This window comes from Palaemon carinicauda, unplaced genomic scaffold, assembly GCF_036898095.1.
Source record: "Palaemon carinicauda isolate YSFRI2023 unplaced genomic scaffold, ASM3689809v2 scaffold10, whole genome shotgun sequence".
Classification (NCBI taxonomy): Eukaryota; Metazoa; Arthropoda; class Malacostraca; order Decapoda; family Palaemonidae; genus Palaemon; species Palaemon carinicauda.
This window is the reverse complement of record NW_027168482.1, coordinates 149858-170000: the sequence shown is the minus strand read 5'-3', so window position 1 is coordinate 170000 and position 20143 is coordinate 149858. Positions and strand designations below refer to the sequence as shown.

The window sequence follows — 20143 nt, the reverse complement described above, 5'->3', positions numbered from 1 at the left end:
CATCGCTGGACGTCAGTTCAGCGAGAACCTCCCCAAACTATCCGAGTTTCTCCTTCGCCCAGAACAGGATACGAAAAAGAGGCTGGCTGCCTCTCTCTCCCTCCAGGTGATCATGGACACAATGGCTGGGGAACAGAGGACCCCAGATGTATTCATGGTCCTAGCCAAAACCCACTTGGCAACCCTGACGAAGGACTTCTATAGCTTCGTCAGAACACGGAGGGCCAGCAGGGAGTTCATGTTTACATCAGCTTCGATTAAACACGAACCGAGGGAGTTGATTACCTCCAACATTTGGGGAAAGGATCTCTTCCCCAATGACTTGGTCAAGGAGATTGTCGACAAGGCCGCCACGGAGAATAGGAACCTTCTCCAAAACTGGGGCATGTCGTCGAAGAGGAAGTCTTCTCCGGATGAAAGTCCCCAACCGAAGAAGAAGTACAAGGGACCAAGAACGCAGCCTCGACAGGCGAAACAGCAACTTCCCGTGGCCGCAGCTCCCCAGTTGGTGGCGCAGCCCCAACAAACCTTCCAACTGGTACCCCAGCTGGTGGTGACTCAGTCACCAGCCTTCACGCCTGCCTTCGAGAGGCAGACTACTACCTTTCGTGCTAAAGGTAGAGTCTCCGGGAGAGACTCCTCTAGACGTCCCTCCAGAGGAAGAGGAGGCAGGGGAGCAAGCGGTCGAGGAGGCAAGCCCTCCGGACACCAGAAGCAATGAGTTGCTTCCGGTAGGAGGAAGACTTTGACTCTTCCGGGATCGTTGGACCTTCGATCCCTGGGCTCACAGCATCATTAAGAACGGACTAGGCTGAAGCTGGTGGACAGCGCCACCAGCTTTCCCCCAATTCTTCCAACACTCCACCCCCGTTCTGGAAGAATACGTCTGAGAACTCTTGAACAAAAAGGTGATCTAGAGGGCAAAGTCCATCAGGTTCCAAGGAAGACTGTTCTGTGTTCCCAAGAAAGACTCCGACGAACTCAGAGTCATTCTGGACTTGTCCCCTCTCAACAAGTTCAAGCTGGTGACCCTTCAGCACATACGAGCCCTATTGCCGCGAAAGGCATACACAGTTTCGTTAGACATGGCGGACGCCTACTGGCACATTCCAATGAATCGCCAGACCTCCTCCTACCTAGGATTCAGGCTTCAAAGAAGACAGTACATTTTCAGAGCCATGCCCTTCGTTCTAAACATAGCCCCAATGATCTTCACGAAGCTTGCAGAGACAATCATTCAACAACTACGCCTAGAAGGCGTTCAGGTGATGGCTTACCTGGACGATTGGCTGGTGTGGGCAGCATCAGAATCAGAATGCCTGCAAGCCTCCAAGAAAGTGATCCAATTCCTGGAACATCTAGGATTCAAGATAAACTCCAAAAAGTCTTGACTATCTCCAGCTCAGAAGTTCCAATGGCTAGGCATATATTGGGACCTTCAGTCACACCGTCTTTCCATTCCGCTAAAGAAGAGGAGGGAAATAGCGAGGTCTGTCAAGAGACTTCTCAAATCCAAACGGATTTCAAGACGACAACAGGAACGGGTGCTAGGCTTCCTCCAGTTCGCTTCAGTGACAGACCCAGTGCTAAGAGCACAGCTAAAAGATGCATCAGGAGTCTGGAGAAGATACGCATCAAACGCTCGAAGAGATCTCAAGAGACCACTACCGTCTCGGCTACAATCACTCCTCAAGCCATGGTCGTAGACCAAGAAGTTCAGGAGGTCGGTACCTCTGCAACTACCTCCGCCCTCGGTCGTCATCCATACGGATGCATCACTGGAAGGATGGAGGGGTCACTCCCATCAACGTCAAGTTCAAGACATTTCACATCAACATCTTGGAGGCCATGGCAGTCTTTCTCACATTGAAGAGGCTGTCCCCACGTCCCTCAGTCCACATATGACTGACTCTGGACAGTGCCGTAGTGGTCAGATGTCTGAATTATCAGGGCTCAAGATCGCCCTAACTCAACCAAGTGTTGTTGCCCATCTTCCGTCTGGCGGAGAAGAAAAGATGGCACCTCTCAGCAGTTCACCTTCAAGGGTGCCGCAACGTGACGGCGGATGCTCTATCCAGGATAGCTCCGATAGAGTCAGAATGGTCCCTAGACGCAGACTCATTCTCCTTCATCTCTCACCAAGTCCCGGAATTGCAGATTGACCTCTTCACAACGAGCGACAACAAGAAACTTCCTCGCTACGTGGCCCCATACGAGAACCCTCGAGCGGAAGCAGTGGACGCCATGTCCCTAGACTGGAACCGATGGACCAAGATTTACCTGTTCCCTCCGCCCAACCTTCTGCTAAAGGTCCTCACCAAGCTGAGATCCTTTCAAGGAACAGCGGCCCTAGTGGCTCCTAAGTGGCCCCAGAGCAACTGGTTCCCATTGATCCTGGAATTACAACCCAAGCTAATTCTCCTGCCGGACCCAGTTCTGTCCCAACAAGTTCAGAAGTCGACTGTCTTCGCTTCATTACAGAAAACCTGAGACCTTCATCTCATGATTTTCTCTCCCTAGCCGTCAAGAAGAGGTTTGGGATCTGGAAGGAAAGCTTAGACTTCTTGGAGGAATATAAGATGAAATCTACCAGAAGGCAATATGAATCATCTTGGAAGAAATGGGTGGCCTTTGTCAAGGAGAGAAATCCTACGGAAATATCGATGGATTTCTGCTTATCCTTTTTCATTCACCTTCATGGACAAGGCTTAGCGGCTAACACAATTTCCATGTGTAAATCGGCCTTGACAAGACCCTTACTATACGCCTTCCAGATAGACCTGTCCAGGGAAATCTTTAACAAAGTGCCGAAGGCATATGCTAAACTCAGACCTGCAGCCCCTCTGAGACCTATCTCCTGGTCTCTCGATAAGGTGCTACATTTTGCCTCAGGTTTGAACAATGAGACTTGCCCTTTAAAAGATTTGACTCAGAAAGTGATTTTCTTGTTCGCTCTAGCCTTGGGGGCTAGAGTTTTTGAAATTGTGGCATTATCAAGGGAAGAAGGTCACATTCAGTTCGCAGAAACAGGCGAACTCACCCTCTTTCTCTACCCAACGTTTCTCTCCAAGAACGAGCCACCCACTAAGAGATGGGGTCCCTGGAGAATGTGCCCTCTGAAGGAAGATATCTCCCTGTGTCCAGTGGAGAGTCTAAAGGTCTGTCTTCTCAGAACTTCAGACTTCGGTAGAGGACAGCTCTTTAAAGGAGAAACATCGGGTTCCGACTTGTCACTTAAACAACTAAGGGCGAAGATCACCTACTTCATTCGCAGAGCAGATCCTGACACTACACCCCCAGTTTCACCAATATAGAATTTTTCACAAGCATTGACATTACCAAGGGATGTGTATATCGTATTCCATGCAATGCTTGTGAGAAATTCTATATTGGTCAAACTGGTAAAGCCCTAGAAAAGAGAATTGAACAACATAAGAAAAGTTTCAGATATGCTCAAGATAATAATGCACTCTTTGCCCACATTAGAGATAAAAATCACACTATTAATTGGTCAAGTGCAAAAAAACTGGTTTATTCAAATAACTTAGTGGAAAGAAACATCATAGAGTTCAGTTTCATAAAAGAAACCTTTGAAAACGACTTGAATATTGGACATGGAATGTATAAACTTAACGCCTTTATATGTAAAGAGATTTGTAAGCTATGTAAAAAAAACTTTTAACCACTTAATGTAGAACTGAATGTATTGTGAATAATTAACGTCACTGTGAAATTAATATTTAGACCTAGGCTACCATTCACTAAAGGGTACATTTTTTATATAGTATGCATAAGTACAGTACATTGGCACTACATAGGGTTATGCTAGATATAAGTACTGATATATACATAATTATATGTTTATGGTAATGTTATATATATATATATATATATATATATATATATATATATATATATATATATATATATATATATACACAGTTTATATATATATATATATATATATATATATATATATATATATATATATATATATATATATGTGTGTAGGTATATATATATATATATATATATATATATATATATATATATATATATATGTATATATGTGTATATATATATGTATGCATGTTAATCATGTGTAAAAAACACTTATATGTAAGTCTATGTATGTCTGGATATGTACACCAGTATGTGTACACATATGTATATGTCTATGCATATATAATGCATGTGTGTATGAATGCCTGTCTGTGTATACGTATGTATATGTCTTTTTATATATTTATATAGATGTGTTTTATATATACATATAGTTTTGCTTATGTATTTATATAGGTAAGGCTACCGTTATTCATATAAACAAACTGTATTGAAAGTCAAAAACAAGAATTTACCTGTCACCAGAAATGACCCTTTTTGGCAGGTGTCTAATGAGGTTGGATCTCCGCCCAGTAAACACCTGATAACAGCCCAGGTAGCTGGTATGGGAGTGTCATTGTTCTGTAAGCTTCTATATGTATGTTCGTACGTTTACTTTCCCTATAAAATGTAAAGAAACCTCTCTCAATAAATCAGTCCTCTGAAGAAGTATCACGAAACTAGTCAGGACTTAATCGTATATTTCGTATTTTCCTTTTCCCTGTGGTTCTTCGGCATATATATATAGAGAGTAGAAGTCCCCTTTTTGTTTTGTTTCATTTGTTGATGTCGGCTACCCCCCAAAATTGGGGGAAGTGCCCTGGTATATGTATGTATATATATATATATACATATATATATATATATATATATATATATATATATATATGTATATATATATATATATATATATATATATATATATATGTATATATATATATATATATATATGAATATCGTTCAGGTGGACAGCAGCCTTGGATGCTCTTCTTTGGCCGGCGAGCAACTGGTATCCTTTGTTGACATGATGAACTTCAGGCTGGTACCTCTACCCAGGCCGGGCCTGTCTCAAGAAGTACAGAGGAAAACTTTTCTTCGCTTCATCTTAATAACCGAATGTCTTTCATCTCATGATTTTTTACATTAGCCCTGAGAAAAAAGATTTCAAATTCAACGGGACATATTGGCATTTGTGGAAAATTATGGAACTTCCACTACTTTGATTCGGTATGAAACTTCACGGAAGAATTGAGTTCTATATGTAGAAGATAAAAATCCTTCTTCTAAATCTATGGATTTTTGTTTAGGCTTTCTGATTGACTTACATGCGACAAATTTAGCATCCTCCACGATTGCGTAGTGCAAGTCGGCCCTATGATATATAAATATAAAAAACTTCAAAATAACAAGAGGAAGAGAAATAAGGTAGAATAGTGTTCTCGTGTACCTTCAAGCAAGAGAACTCTACCCTAAGACAGTGGAAAACCATGATATAGAGGCTATGGCACTACCTAAGACTAGAGAACAATGGTTTGATTTTGAAGTGACCCTCTCTTGGAAGAGCCGCTTGCCACGACTAAAGAGTCTTTTCTACCCTTACCAAGAGGAAAGTAGCCTCTGAAAAATTATTATTATTATTATTATTACATGCTAGGCTATAACCCTAGTTGGAAAAGTAGTATGCCATAAGCCCAGGGGCTCCAACAGGGAACATAGCCCAGTGAGGAAGGGAAAAAAGGAAAAATTAAATATCTTAAGAACAGTAACAACATTAAAATGATTATTTCCTGTATAAATTATAAAAACTTTAACAAAACAAGAAAGAGAAATAAGATATAATACCAATGTGTGCCTGATTGTACACTCAGGCAAGAGAATTTTAACCCAAGACAGTGGAACACCATAGTACTGAGGCTATTGCACTACCCAAGACTAGAGAACAGTGGTTTGATTTTTGGAGTGTCCTTCTCCTAGAAAAGGTGCTAACCATAGCTAAAAGAGTCACTTCTACCCTTACCAAGAAAAAAATGGCCACTGAACAATTACAGTGCAGTAGTTAACCCCGTGAAATAAAAAGAATTGTTTGGTAGTCTCAGTGTTGTTAGGTGTATGAGGACAGAGGAGAATATGTAAAGAATAGACCAGACTATCCGGTGTGTATAGGCAAAGGGAAAATGAACCGTAACCAGGAAGAAGGATCCAATGTAGTACTGTCTGGCCAGTCAAAGGACCCCATAACTCTCTAGCGGTAGTATCTCAACGGGTGGCTGGTGCAGTAGTTAACATAGCGGTTCAAGGAGGAAAACGCCAAATATTGAAAAATTTCAAGGAGCTTATTGTGGCAATGGAGAATGCACATATGGAATATTTTGTCAAAATTCCTCTCACTTTCATAGTTATAAAGTAAAAGTAGAACTAACTCGGTAAGCCAAGAAGATTGATCCGTACATGAAAATGCAGTGTTTTCTTCTTTTATCATAAATTTTGATAATTATTACATTTTGATATCAAACTAATTGTGACCAATGTCATCTGTAAAGATTCTTTGAATCACAAGACAGGAAGAGCCTGGAGCCCTAGAACCCTGAAGAGCTAAGCTTGCCAGTGTGAGTGGAAACCTTGTGGAGAGAGAATATGTTTAAGTTTGCCTCCGACATTCCCTTGCTCTTACATCTGTTTATCTTTTTTTTTTGGCAAGAATTTCATCATGCCAAAGAGGGAAAGACAATCAAAAGATCTTGCTAACATACAGAAGAAGAAATTTTCTCTATCACAGTATTCGCGTAATATCGGCGATATTAGTAGTTAGTGAAGAGGAGAGAGAGAGAATTCCTTGGCACAGGAGAAGGCAGGCAGGGGCCAGGAGCCTTAAGAAGCAAGATATTTCATAAAGAAACCTTCATTTATGATTGAATTCAATAAACATCCTATTTTTTTTATAAATACCCGAAAATTATGAAATTCATATTAGTCATGGTTTATTAATATTTTCTTTGTGAAAAATACAAAATATTTGAGTTTGACCTCTGACTCACTTGCTTTTATGTCTGTTTTACTTTGTTTTGGCAAGAATTTCAGCTATGCCGAAGAGGAAAAGGCAATCAACGCATCTCACTAACATACAGAAGAAGAAAAGCCGTTCTAATATTTGCATAATATCAGTGTTATTAGTGGAGTTAGTGAAAGAAAGACTGAATACCTTTGCACAGAGAAAGGCAAGATGGGACCAAGAGCCTAAAGCAGCAAGATATTGGGCAATGGGATCTTCATCTATGATCAAATTATGATAAATAACATATTTTTGATCTGTATAAAATTCATAATAATCATGATTTAATAATATTGTCTTTGTAAACATACAAAGAAAGACCACGAATGGCCTTGTCTCAAAATTATACTTATTGACCTTCAAATTCTCTCTTTTCCCTTAGTTTTAAAATTATAGCATTGAAATTTGGTATATAACTTAGAAAGACATTATAGAGCAAGGAATTGGTGCTCTTTTTTCCAGTTTTGTGTAATTTTTTCTTCCTTTTTGCTGCTGATTTATAGGGATTATTTTATACCAAATGAAAAAATACATACCTAACAAAAAAAATTACATTTAGAAAAATATCATTTGGTGGGAGTCAGTATCATGTCTATATATGGTAGTAATCACAGGTCTTAAGATCAAGTATCAATGGAGGAGATAGAATTTAAAAAATGCTTATTTTTGGGATAAATCACACTAGCATCACAAAACCATTAGGAGAAAACAAACAAAAAACTTTTGTCTTATGATTATATAATAGGTATTATCAATACCTGTCAATGCCCCCTGTGGCCGCGGGGCCATAAAAACAATTAGAATAGCGCCAACGTATCCCTGCATGTCGTAAGAGGCGACTAAAAGGGACGGGACGAGGGGACTGGGAACACCCTCTCCTATATTATAATCCTGTGAGACATCAAAGAGGTGGAGCTGGGGGGAGAGTGACTGCTTCCCGCACTCTAGTTTTCGGGTATTTGAATGTGCGTGTAGTACGATAGAGTAAAAGATGTGAGATTGGAAGTATGTTTAGGAATAGAAGGATGGATATATTGGCTTTGTGTAAGACAAAGATAAAAGGGGAATGTGAAGTGATGTTTGGTGAAATGTCTGGTAGAGTGTCTGGTATTGAAAGGGGAAGAGCAAGAGAAGGTGTGGCTTTATTGCTGAGTTAATGGATAACAGGTAAAGTAGTGGAATGGAAGGAGATATCATCTAGGTTAATGTGGGTAAGGGTTAGGTTGGGTAGGGAATGTTGGGCTTTTGTCAGTGCGTATGGGCCAGGTTGTGAGAAAAGTGAAGAAGAGCGGAATGAGTTCTTTAATGAATTAACTAGGTGTGTAGAAGGACTGGGTAGAAGGAATTATGTAGTTGTCATGGGTGACTTAAATGCTAGAGTGGGCGCTGGAGAGGTAGAAAGTGTCATTGGGAAGTATGGCGTACCAGGTGAAAATGAGAGTGGTGAGAGACTGGTAGATATGTGTTGAGCAAGAGATGATGATAAGTTCTAACTTTTTCAGAAAGAAAGATAAAAACAAGTATACATGGGTAAGAGTGGCAAATGGAAGAGTGGTAGAAAGGGCATTAATGGATTATGTGTTGATAACTAAAAGAATGTTTGGAATATTGAAAGACGTGCACGTGTTTAGGGGTATGGCTAACGGTATGTCTGATCATTTTTTGGTGGAAGGAAAATTAGTTGTAGCAAAAGAGTGGGGGAATAGAGTAGTTGGATGTAAAAGGGAGCTAGTGAGGGTTGAAGAGCTAATAAAACCGGGGGTAAAAAGTAAATATCAAGAAAGGTTGAAAATGGCATATAAGTAAGTGAAAGTAAGAGAAACTGGTAATTTAGAGGAGGAGTGGAAGTTAGTAAAAGAAAATTTTTGGGGGGATTGCAAGTGATGTGTGTGGCAAGAAGGTTGTTGGAGGCAGCATGAGGAAGGGCAGTGAATGGTGGAATGGAGTGAAGGTAAAAGTGGAAGAGAAAAAGAGGGCTTTTGAAGAATGGCTGCAGAGTAATAGTGTAGAGAAGTATGAAAGATATAGAGAGAAAAATGTGGAAGTAAAGCGCAAGGTAAGTTAGGCAAGGAGGGCAGCTGACCTGAGGTGGGGTCAGGGATTGGGTCATTCATATGAAGAGAATAAGAAGTAGTTTTGGAAAGAAGTGAAGAGAGTAAGGAAGGCTGGTTCAAGAATTGAAGAGACAGTGAAAGATGGAAATGGAAGGTTGTTAAAAGGAGAGGAGGCAACGAAAAGGTGGGCGGAATATTTTGAAAGTTTACTGAATGTTGAGGATAATAGGGAGGCAGATATAATTGCTGTTGCAGGTGTTGAGGTGCCGGTGATGGTAGATGAGAATGAGAGAGAGATTACAATAGAGGAAGTGAGGAGAGCACTAGATGAAACGAGAGTACGAAAAGCATCTGGTATGGATGGTGTGAGAGCTGAGATGTTGAAGGAAGGGCGTGTGACTGTACTTGAATGGTTGGTGAGATTGTTTTATATGTGTTTTGTGTTGTCAATGGTACCAGTAGATTGGGTTTGTGCGTGTATTGTACCACTATACACTATAAGGGTAAGGGAGATGTGCATGAGTGTTGTAATTCAAAGGATATTAGTTTGTTGAGTGTAGTTGGAAAAGTGTATGGCAGAGTAATGATTTTCCTTATTTATTTTTTTCCTTAATTTTTTGTTTGGGTTCCCCCAGGTCCCTCAGTGTGAGGCACCTCGTATATCCACCAGAGAGTTGCTAATGCATCTTCCGGTGTATTTTGCATCTTCCAGTCTTGGATGGTCTGGGATGCATCTTAGGTATTTATCGAGCTGATTCTTAAACACATCTACGCTCACTCCTGATATGTTTCTTAGATGAGCTGGCAGCACATTAAATAGTCGCTGCATTATCGATGCTGGTGCGTAGTGGATTAATGTCCTGTGCGCCTTTCTCAGTTTACCTGGAATGCTTTTTGGCACTATTAATCTACCTCGGCTTGCTCTTTCTGATATTTTAAGCTCCATGATGTTTTCAGCAATTCCTTCTATTTGCTTCCATGCTTGTATTATCATGTAGCGTTCTCTTCTCCTTTCTAGACTGTATAGTTTTAAAAATTGCAGTCTTTCCCAGTAGTCAAGGTCCTTAACTTCTTCTATTCTAGCAGTATAGGACCTTTGTACACTCTCTATTTGCGCAATATCCTTTTGGTAGTGTGGGTACCATATCACATTGCAGTACTCGAGTGTACTACGCACATAAGTTTTGTAAAGCATTATCATGTGTTCAGCTTTTCTTGTTTTAAAGTGTCTGAATAACATTCCCATTTTTGCTTTACATTTAGCCAACAGTGTTGCTATTTGGTCGTTGCATAACATATTCCTATTTAAAATTACACCAAGGTCTTTAATTGCTTCCTTGTTTGTGATTGTCTCATTATTAGGTCCCTTGTATGCATACACCATTCCTTCTCTGTTTCCATAATTTATTGATTCGAATTTATCGGAGTTAAATACCATCCTATTTATCTCCGCCCATTCATATATTTTGTTTAGATCTCTTTGTAGTGAGTTCCTATCTTCATCACAAGTAATTTCTCTACTTATTCTTGTGTCATCGGCGAAACTTCTCACTACGGAGTTTTCAACATCACAGTCTATGTCTGAGATCATAATAACAAATAGCAGTGCAGCTAATACCGTACCTTGGGGCACACCAGATATTACCTGGGCTTCATCTGATTTCTTGTCATTTGCAACCACTATCTGTTTTCTGTTTTGCAGGAATTCTTTTACCCATTTTCCTATCTTTCCCACAATATTATGCTTTCTCATTTTTTTCTCCAATATGTTATGGTCTACCTTGTCAAAGGCTTTTGCAAAATCTAGATAGATCACATCTGTGTCTTTTTCATTTATCATATTATTGTATATGTTTTCATAGTGTGCTATCAGTTGGGTCTGTGTACTTTTTCCAGGTACGAAACCGTGTTGACCCATATTAAACAAATTATTTTTGACCAAATGGTTCATTATTTTCTTTTTTATTACCCTCTCATACACTTTCATAATATGTGATGTTAGACTAACAGGTCTATAATTGCTTGCCTCTAGTCTTGATCCACTTTTGAAGATAGGGGTTATATAAGCTAATTTATGTTTAACATATATCTCGCTCATATCTATACTCTGTCTTAGCAGTATTGCAAGCGGCTTCGCGATAGTGTTTGCAGTTTTTTTTAACAAAATCGCTGGAACTCCATCTGGTCCGGCTGCCGATCCATTTTTAATTTCGTTTATAGCCTTGACAATATCTGCTTCATTAATATCTATATCCGTTAGATATTCGACATTTTCTTCTCTCATTTCTGTTTCATTATTCTCATTCGCAATTCTTGGCGTGAACTCACTCTTGTATTTTTCTGCTAATATGTTGCATATTTCCTTTTTTTCATTCGTTAGCCGTCCTTCAATTCTTAGAGGGCCTATTTCTATTCTCCTTTTATTCATCTTTTTTGCATAGGAGTAAAGTACTTTGGGGTTTCTTTTTATATTTTGAAGTGTCCTTTCTTCTAAGTCCCTTTTTTCATTTTCTTTCGACTGTACTGTATAATCTTTTGTTCTGCATTTTCTATCTTACATTTTATTTCCCTCATTTTCCACACATTTTTTTCTTTTGCAAGATTTTTCTTCCACTTTCTAATTTTCTGAAATAAGATCCTTCTGTCTCTTGGTATGCACGTCTTTTGTTTATTGTTTTTTTTCGGTACATATTTTTCAACAATTTTCTCCAGTATTTTGTACAGTATGTCCGAAATTACCTGTATATTATCACTTATAAATACATTTTTCCATTCTTTATTCAGTTCTTCATTTATTTCTGACCATTTTATATTCTTACTGTAAAAGTTATATTTTCCATATCCTTCCCAAAGTTTTGTGCTTTTATTAATTCTGTGATCACTTGCTTTGGAATGAACTATCAATTCTATGACATTGTGGTCTGAAATTCCCGTGTTATACACTATTATTTCTTTAACATAATTCACCTCATTCACAAATACTAGATCTAGGACATTTTCCTTTCTTGTTGGAATGTGGTTTATTTGTTGCATATTATGTTCTAATAGCATATCTTGAAGCTTTTCAAATTGCCTCTTATCTTCTGCACTACTATTACTCTCTTTTTTTATATGTATACATACAACCACTTTCTTCTATCCGTTCTTTCCAATCCACGAAAGGAAAGTTAAAATCTCCGGATAGGAGTATATTCCAGTCTTTATGGTTTCTACATATATCATCTATTTTTTTTATTATGTCAAACTCCTTAGTATTTGGGGGTCTGTAAACTACAATATTCACTAGTTTTTCAAATTCAGATTCTAGGAGTAGGGGTTGTATGAATCGGATTTTTACAGTTAGGCAGATATGCAAGAAATATTTAGCAAAAGGTAAGGAGGTGTATGTTGCGTTTATGGATCTGGAGAAAGCGTATGATAGAGTTGATAGGGATGCAATGTGGAATGTGATGAGGTTATATGGAGTTGGTGGAAGGTTGTTGCAAGCAGAGAAAAGTTTCTACAAAGGTAGTAAAGCACGTGTTTGGATAGGAAATGAAGTGAGTGGTTGTCTCAGAGTGTGGCTGAGACAGGGATGTGTGATGTTGCCATGGTTGTTTAACTTGTATGTTGATGAAGTGGTGGGAGAGGTGAATGCTCGAGTGCTTGGACGAGGATTGAAACTGGTAGACGAAAATGACCATGAATGGACAGTAAATCAGTTGTTGTTTGCGGATGATACTGTACTAGTTGCAGACGCGGAAGAGAATCTTGGCCGATTAGTGACAGAATTTGGAAGGGTGTGTGAGAGAAGGAAGTTGAGAGTTAATGTGGGTAAGAGTAAGGTTATGAGATGTACGAGAAGGGAAAGTGGTGCAAGGTTGAATGTCATGTTGAATGGAGAGTTACTTGAGGAGGTGGATCAGTTTAAGTACTTGGGGTCTGTTGTTGCAGCAAATGGTGGAGTGGAAGCAGATGTATGTCAGAGAGTGAATGAAGGATGCAAAGTATTGGGGTCAGTTAAGTGAGTAGTAAAAAATAGAGGGTTGGGCATGAATGTAAAGAGAGTTCTATATGAGAAAGTGATTGTACCAACTGTGATGTATGGATCGGAGTTGTGGGGAATGAAAGTGACGGAGAGACAGAAATTGAATGTGTTTGAGATGAAGTGTCTAAGAAGTATGGCTGGTGTATCTCGAGTAGATGGGGTTAGGAACGAAGTAGTGAGGGTGAGAACGGGCGTAAGAAATGAGTTAGCATATAGAGTGAATATGAATGAGTTGAGGTGGTTTAGCCATGTTGAGAGAATGGAAAATGGCTGTCTGCTAAAGAAGGTGATGAATTCAAGAGTTGATGGAAGAAGTACAAGGGAAGACCAAGGTTTGGGTGGATGGATGGAGTGAAGGAAGCTCTGGGTGATAGGAGGATAGATGTGAGAGAGGCAAGAGAGCATGCTAGAAATAGGAATGAATGGCGAGCGATTGTGACGCAGTTCCGGTAGGCCCTACTGCTTCCCCCGGTGCCTTGGATGACTACGGAGGTAGCAGCAGTAAAGGATTCAGCGTTATGAAGCTTCATCTGTGGTGGATAATGGGAGAGGGTGGGCTGTGGCACCCTAGCAGTACCAGCCTAACTCGGTTGAGTCCCTTGTCAGGCTGGGAGTAACATAGAGAGGAGAGGTCCCCTTTTTTGTTTCATTTGTTTGATGTCGGCTACCCCCAAAATTGGGGGAAGTGCCTTGGTATATGTATGTATGTATCAATACTTTCTCTCACAAAATTATTTTAATTAAGCTATGAAAATCTATTAATGTACAGTATATCTGTTTTCATATCTACAATATTTATAATTATGCATAACTTTTCTGATAAAATATTAGATTATATGATTTTGTTAGAGATTAGAAGGCTTATTATAAAACTTTGGAAAGAACCCTTTGCAAGTTTTTAATTAATGTAAAGTTTCTTTAATGATTGGTTCAAGATATTTTCATAGGATAATTTTATCCTGTGTAATGTGTTAGTTATTTATAGAACTCATGAGAAACCTTTTCTTCAGAAACACAATCACCAAGCAGAGGCTGGAGGTGGAAGGTGAAACTTTAGCATGTGGAGGATCTTTTCCAGGTGGTTTGCCAGTACCATTAAGTGATTTGAAGCGCCGCAAAAGAACACCACCTCCCTCTAATAACCTTACAGAAGGCAGCAATGATTCAGTTGAGAGTGTTTTTAACAGTGCAGGTTGGTCTATTGATTTTTTCTTACTAGTTCTTTAATATGTCAAAAGTTTTTTGACATGCCAAACTACTACTGTTAGTGTTAGTTTTTGTAGTAATATATCATATCATATAAATTTATACTTGTGTTACAGGATTAAAATGGCAGGTTCCAATCCTAGGGATATTACACACAGTTTACGGACTTTTGAGCACAATAACATCATTTGAATGCTGATATTCAAGTATTATAAATTCAAAACACTGTTATTAAAGTCTTTTGATAAAAAACCATCTATATCCCTCACCATATTTGTTATATGGTTATTACTTGGTAAACATTGTTAGAATCGCTCCATTTTCAAAAACTGTATTGTTAAAAGTATGAGATAGGTTTGCTGCTTTATTCAGAAAGAGGAAAAAACTAAATGGGAAGGACAGTTTTAGTGTTTATCTGTTATGGCATGTAAATGAAAATAATATTCAAGCAGAATCATATTAAAACAGAATTGTCACTGCTTGGATTTTTATCTAACGCTGTAAATACAGTAAATTACTATCGCAAAATATCTGAAAACAATTCATGGTATTACTTCTACAGGCTAATATTAAAAGATATTAATCTCAAACTTTCTGGAGTAGCAAACATGAAATAACAACCAATGTCATCACTACTGGAGTTATATGCAAGGAAATAAAATATTCCCCAGCGTATGTGTAACCAAGTTATTAAACTATACTGTACTGTATTTCACAGATGTTTCCTGGATAGGAGAGAGGCAATACTATTCATTTCCATTGTCACTGTCTTATCCACTGAAGGGAATGATACTTTGTAAGAACAGCAACTACTTCAGGATGGAAAATAAGTTGGGTGTCTCAAATGATTCGCCTTGGTAGGGCATTTAATACTGCAGCCCTTTCACCATGAAGCCACACCATTAATAAGTTAGCCACTGACTTTACATAATCTGATACTTGATCATGATCACTGGCAGATGTGTATTCTTGTGCAAAACCACATATCCTTCATTTATACTTCACATTTCCACAATGCCATGTGTCTTTGCCACTCATAGGCACTGTTGAATCTGTAACAGTAGCCTTCATGCTACATTCGGCTCTTCTTATTCATGAGGATTAGGAGTGAAAATTTGTGAATGTGTTTCCATGGGGGGTTGGTCAACTCATAATACCCCAAAACATAAACCACTGACTACATGTGGTTGATTAATAAATTAGATAAATGGCTGCATTGCATTCCATTGCTTTCATGTGGTTTTTATCACAGTATTGTAGTTCATATTACTTTCAGAGGTAATTGTACATTATTAATACATCTTTAGTACAAAGTAAGATGATTCATAACACTAAAGTCAGCGCCATACCATCCTGACACTATCAACACACTTTGATACTGTTGTGTGTATTGCTATATGTGTACATTACTATCACTACAATACAGCTGTATGAAAGCTATGATAGGTTATAATGTAATGGTGCTGTCGTATTATTCATTATGGAAATATTTTGAATAAGTAAAACTGCAAGTGATGTGGCCCACTAATGCTAAGGCTTGGGTTACGCGGCATTTCTTCACAGAATAGGTTAATCTGTGCTTTGGTCCGGCACTCAAAAAATATTTGGCCGAGAAAAACCTGCCAATGAAATGTCTCCTGGTTCTCGACAATACCCCTGGTCATCCTCCTGGTCTCAAAGAGACATTCTTGATGAGTTCAGGTTCATCAAGGTCCTTTATCTCCCGCCCAACACCACGCCACTCCTCCAGCCCATGGACCAACAAGTTATTTCCAACTTTAAAAACTGTACACGAAGCATTTGTTCAAGAAATGCTTTGATGTCACAGACAACTCTAATCTCACCCTTCGTGAATTTTGGAAGGAACATTTTAACATTGTACATTGCTTGAAAATTATTGACGATGCATGGCAGGGTGTCACAAGATGAACTCTTAATTCAGCATGGAAGAAATTGTGGTCAGCTTCCGTCGCTGAGAGGGACTTTGAAGGGTTCGATACAACAGACCCTGATGACCCCGAACCTATTGTTATGGATGAAATCGTGTCTCTTCGAAAGTCCATGGGGCTGGAGGTAGACGAGGAAGACGTGAACGACCTTGTCGAGGAGCATCAGGAAGAGCTCATGACACAGGAATTGATAGAGCTCCAGGAGATGCAACATTCGGAGGTGTTGCAGGAGCTCAGTAGCTAGTAAGAGGTGGAAGACGAGGGCCGCCCTTCTACGGCAGAAATCAAAGACATGTTAGCGAAGTGGCATGAGTTTTCTAATTTTATGGAAAAGAGGCACCCGGACAAGTTGGCGAGTGGTCGTGCGTTAGCCTATTGAAGACGACACTTGCGTGTGTCATTTTCGCAACATTTTGAAGGTGAGACAAAAGCAACCATCCCTAGATAGGTTCCTTTTAAAAAGGCCGTCAAAAAGTGAAGGTGAAAGCGAGGCAAAAGGAACCAACCCGGAAGAAAAAGAAAAGTAAAAAGAAGGAAAATGAAAACAAAATGTAGAATTCGCACACACCGCCGTTAGCCGCTACCGTCTTGTCTCAAAGGTAAGAACACCATAATAATGTTACATTTCATTGAACATCATATCCAGTTAATAGGTATTTGTTATTTTGTTAGCGTAGAATGTTAATTAGAACAATTAAAAACATGTTTTCCCACTGTAATATACGGTTTTTAGGGTTTTTTTCATAGGGTGGGAATGGATTAATTTTTTTTTGTTATTTTATGTGGGAAAAATTAATCTGAGATACGAGCAAATTGACACACGAGCATGGTTCCGGAACGCATTAAACTCGTATCTCAAGTTATTACTGTATATTTGTTCCTATACTAAGAAACCTTCCGTTATTTATGTGGATATTCTTTCAGTGGCAGCTGGAGGTAGCCATTAGACTTTAATTGCAAGATGGCAACGCTGCCTAACTGAGTAAGCGGGTAGGCTGGGGGTGGCTGAGGGGTACCCAGCCGCCTCTATATATACTGTACTCTCACAGCGGTGAGAGACGTCACTTTTTCTTTTGGTTCAGTAGAGATCGGACGTGTCCGCTCTCCTCATGACTGTCATTGGACTTTTTACATTTTTTGCTTTCTCTTTGCAGGTGTGTGTCTTCTTGTGCGACCACCTTCACCATGCAAACGTGTCCAGGGCAAGAGGGTGCCACGTGCGAGACGTTCATGTCGTTGTTAGAGACCGACTTGCACTCTCTGTGTCCTATGTGATGAGGGCATCGATGCAAGCAGGGTTTGCCTGCATAGAGTATAGGGAGTGGCCTGCCTCCCAGTGGGAGAAGTTTGGGCAGCGTAGGAAAAAGAAGACTTAAGCGCAATAGTTCTCCCTCAGCAGTGCGCGTTCTTTTCGCACCCCCAATTTTCTCTACAAAGCTCCTCCTCGTGCACACTCTCACGAGGGACGTTCGAGTAGGAGCGCAGATCGCTTACCTCCTTGGCAACCCCACGGTACTGGAGGTGGTGTTGCTTCCCCTAGAAGAGCAACCTGTCCTCCAGCTGCTGGCAAGCCTTTCTCCCTTTCAGATCTGCTGCAGGTGTTGTCGTCCTTAGGAATTTCGGGACCCCCTTCGAAGGAGGGGTGGCTGCGCCTTCTTCAGCGTGGGGCCAGGAGGGATCCTTCTCCGGAGTCGTCGACATCTCACGCTCTGGATCTGTGCGAGGTCCATCTGTCGCCTTCCCCTGGCCCTTCCACATGTGGACGAGGTGATCGTTTACGTTCGCCTCTCCAATGACCCCCTGCTGACGACGAATCCTCTGTATCCTGGGATCTCGTCATCCCTGAACCTTCAACCCTCTGTTTCTTCCCACAAGAATCCTCGGGTTGCAGGTGACAATCTTCCAGGGATCAGCGTGCCTTCCACCAGCAGTGCAAGGGGACGAGCATCGCCATCGCCACACCCTTCTGGAACGTCTTCCTCTGATCGCCGTTCACGACGATTGGAAGATCGTAATGATTGTAGGTCATCACGACACGATCACAGCGTTCTTCGCCTAGTAGACACTCACACACTAGAGCTTCGCACTCTCGAGACCGTAGGTCTCAATGCTCTCTTTGGAGGCGGGTCTCAACGCTCTCTTTGGAGGCGTTCCTCTTCTTGAAGACAAGTCTCGCGATCACCTTCTTATCGATCGCGAGCAAGGTCTAAACCTAGGTTCAGATGCTCGCGCTCTAGATCGTCGCCGATCTAGATCACGAGGATAGTACTCGCGGCGTTCACGCCGTTCTCAAACGAGAGCTAGACGCTCCCGTTCACGAACATTACAATCATGAACCGTGCGTTCGCGATTAAGGTGTAGACGTTCCTCGTCTAAAGGTAGAGGTAGGCGTACGCGCAGTCTATCAGCGCGTAGCCCCTCAACCAGACCTTCCAAACGACCTTGAACCGAACCTGACGATGAAAACGAGCACTCCTCAGACAGGCGTCCAGCTAAACCTTCAGTGCCTTTCACAGCTTGGGGAGTTTTAGCGAAGCACTTGCCTACACAACGCTTTGAAACGCGTTTTCCATCTAGAGTATTCCCTACTCAGAGGCCTCCTCTGCCGACTTCGTTAGACGTAGGTGCTCCTCTGGGGCAGCAGGAAAGCGCTAGACTATCTCTTTCTCTATGGCTAGTGCTCGTGTTGCAAGCACTTCTTCTCGTGAATCGCATCCGTTGACGTGAAGTTCGCGATTTTGCTCGTGAATCTGGCAATTTCATGAGAAAATTGGTGAATTTTTTGAGCAATTCACGAGTAGGTGTGTCGGAATTGTGAGCAAGTGCGGATCTAACACCTTCGTCTCACCCTTCTGCGTCCTCCATCTTGAGCGGAAGACCGACACCCTTCCCAGAAGGGTTCAAGGAGCCTCCTAATAGGTTTGCAAATGTGTCCATTAGCCCAGCCCTTCCTCCGCGTTCGAAGGAAGGTGTTCCTCTGCCTCAGAGGTCATCTCCTCCGTCTACTGGCAATCCATCTGGAGTTACACCCAAAGGACACACTTCTATGGACCTCCAGGGTGTACCTAGTTGTTCAGAGCTTCCTCCATGGGCGTGTCTTTCATGTCCACTATCCTGAAGGCTCTGAAGGTGGCACCTCGACCTCCACAAACCCCGACTGTTAGTCAGGGCAACCCCTAGAATCCCTCTGGAACCCTCGTTGAGCTCGTCAGTTGGGAGTCAAGACCCCAGAAGGAGGTCGACGACAGACAAAGCGCACAGATCACCTCCACCCCAATCACATGCTGAAGGCCATGCCTCTTCTGATTCTTTATGGCCAACTTAACTTTCACGCCAGTGAAAGCAAAGGAAGTCGTCATAACCAAGAAAGAGAAGAGACGGATGAGAGGCGTAACTCCACCTCACGCCGACATCATCCATCCTAGGACGCGTAGGGACATAGGCTCGCCCAGGGAGATTGCGATCAATCCCTTCAATCCTCAAGACATTGAGGTAGTGGTTCCGGACCAGCGTCCAGTTTCTGTACCTCTTCCAGAGAAGGAACCTCCAGCTCCTGCTGCCAAGGCTTCTTCTAAGTCTTCGAAGACCTCGCAGGTTCCCCCTTCTAAGACCGCGGAGGAACGTCCTGTGCGTAGGGAACTGAAGGACATGAAGACAAAACCTAGAACGCCGCGACACGGGAAGCTAGAGAAGCTGAGGCACAGTGGCGGCCCCATCCACGGTTTCCATAGACAACCCTGACCTACCCCAGGCTCTGGATGTGAGCCTAGGGGTGGACGAACCCTTAGACTCGGAGGATGAGAATTTTCCAAAGGCGGCCAGTCCGAACAGGAGAGACATGAGTCGGAGCATACCTTTTGGCAGGTCCTCGCCTGTATGAGTGCCATCAACTGGCTGTCCACTCCTGGTTCTAACATCTAGGAAGGGAAGGATATGGTTCTTTGCCAGGAATGTGAATAACTTCCAAATTATAATC

General features: G+C 41.2%; 1 protein-coding gene across 7 annotated transcripts in view; it reads left to right on the top strand.

The window, feature by feature from the left end:
* The window catches only part of LOC137635197 (G patch domain-containing protein 2-like), a 784198-nt gene that overhangs the window by 634559 nt on the left and 129496 nt on the right, over window positions 1-20143 (top strand). For all 7 annotated transcript variants that reach the window (XM_068367662.1, XM_068367664.1, XM_068367658.1 and 4 more), the window contains one exon: window positions 14023-14204. In XM_068367662.1, coding sequence (XP_068223763.1) covers window positions 14023-14204 — 182 coding nt within the window. The remainder of the gene's footprint in view (window positions 1-14022; window positions 14205-20143) is intronic.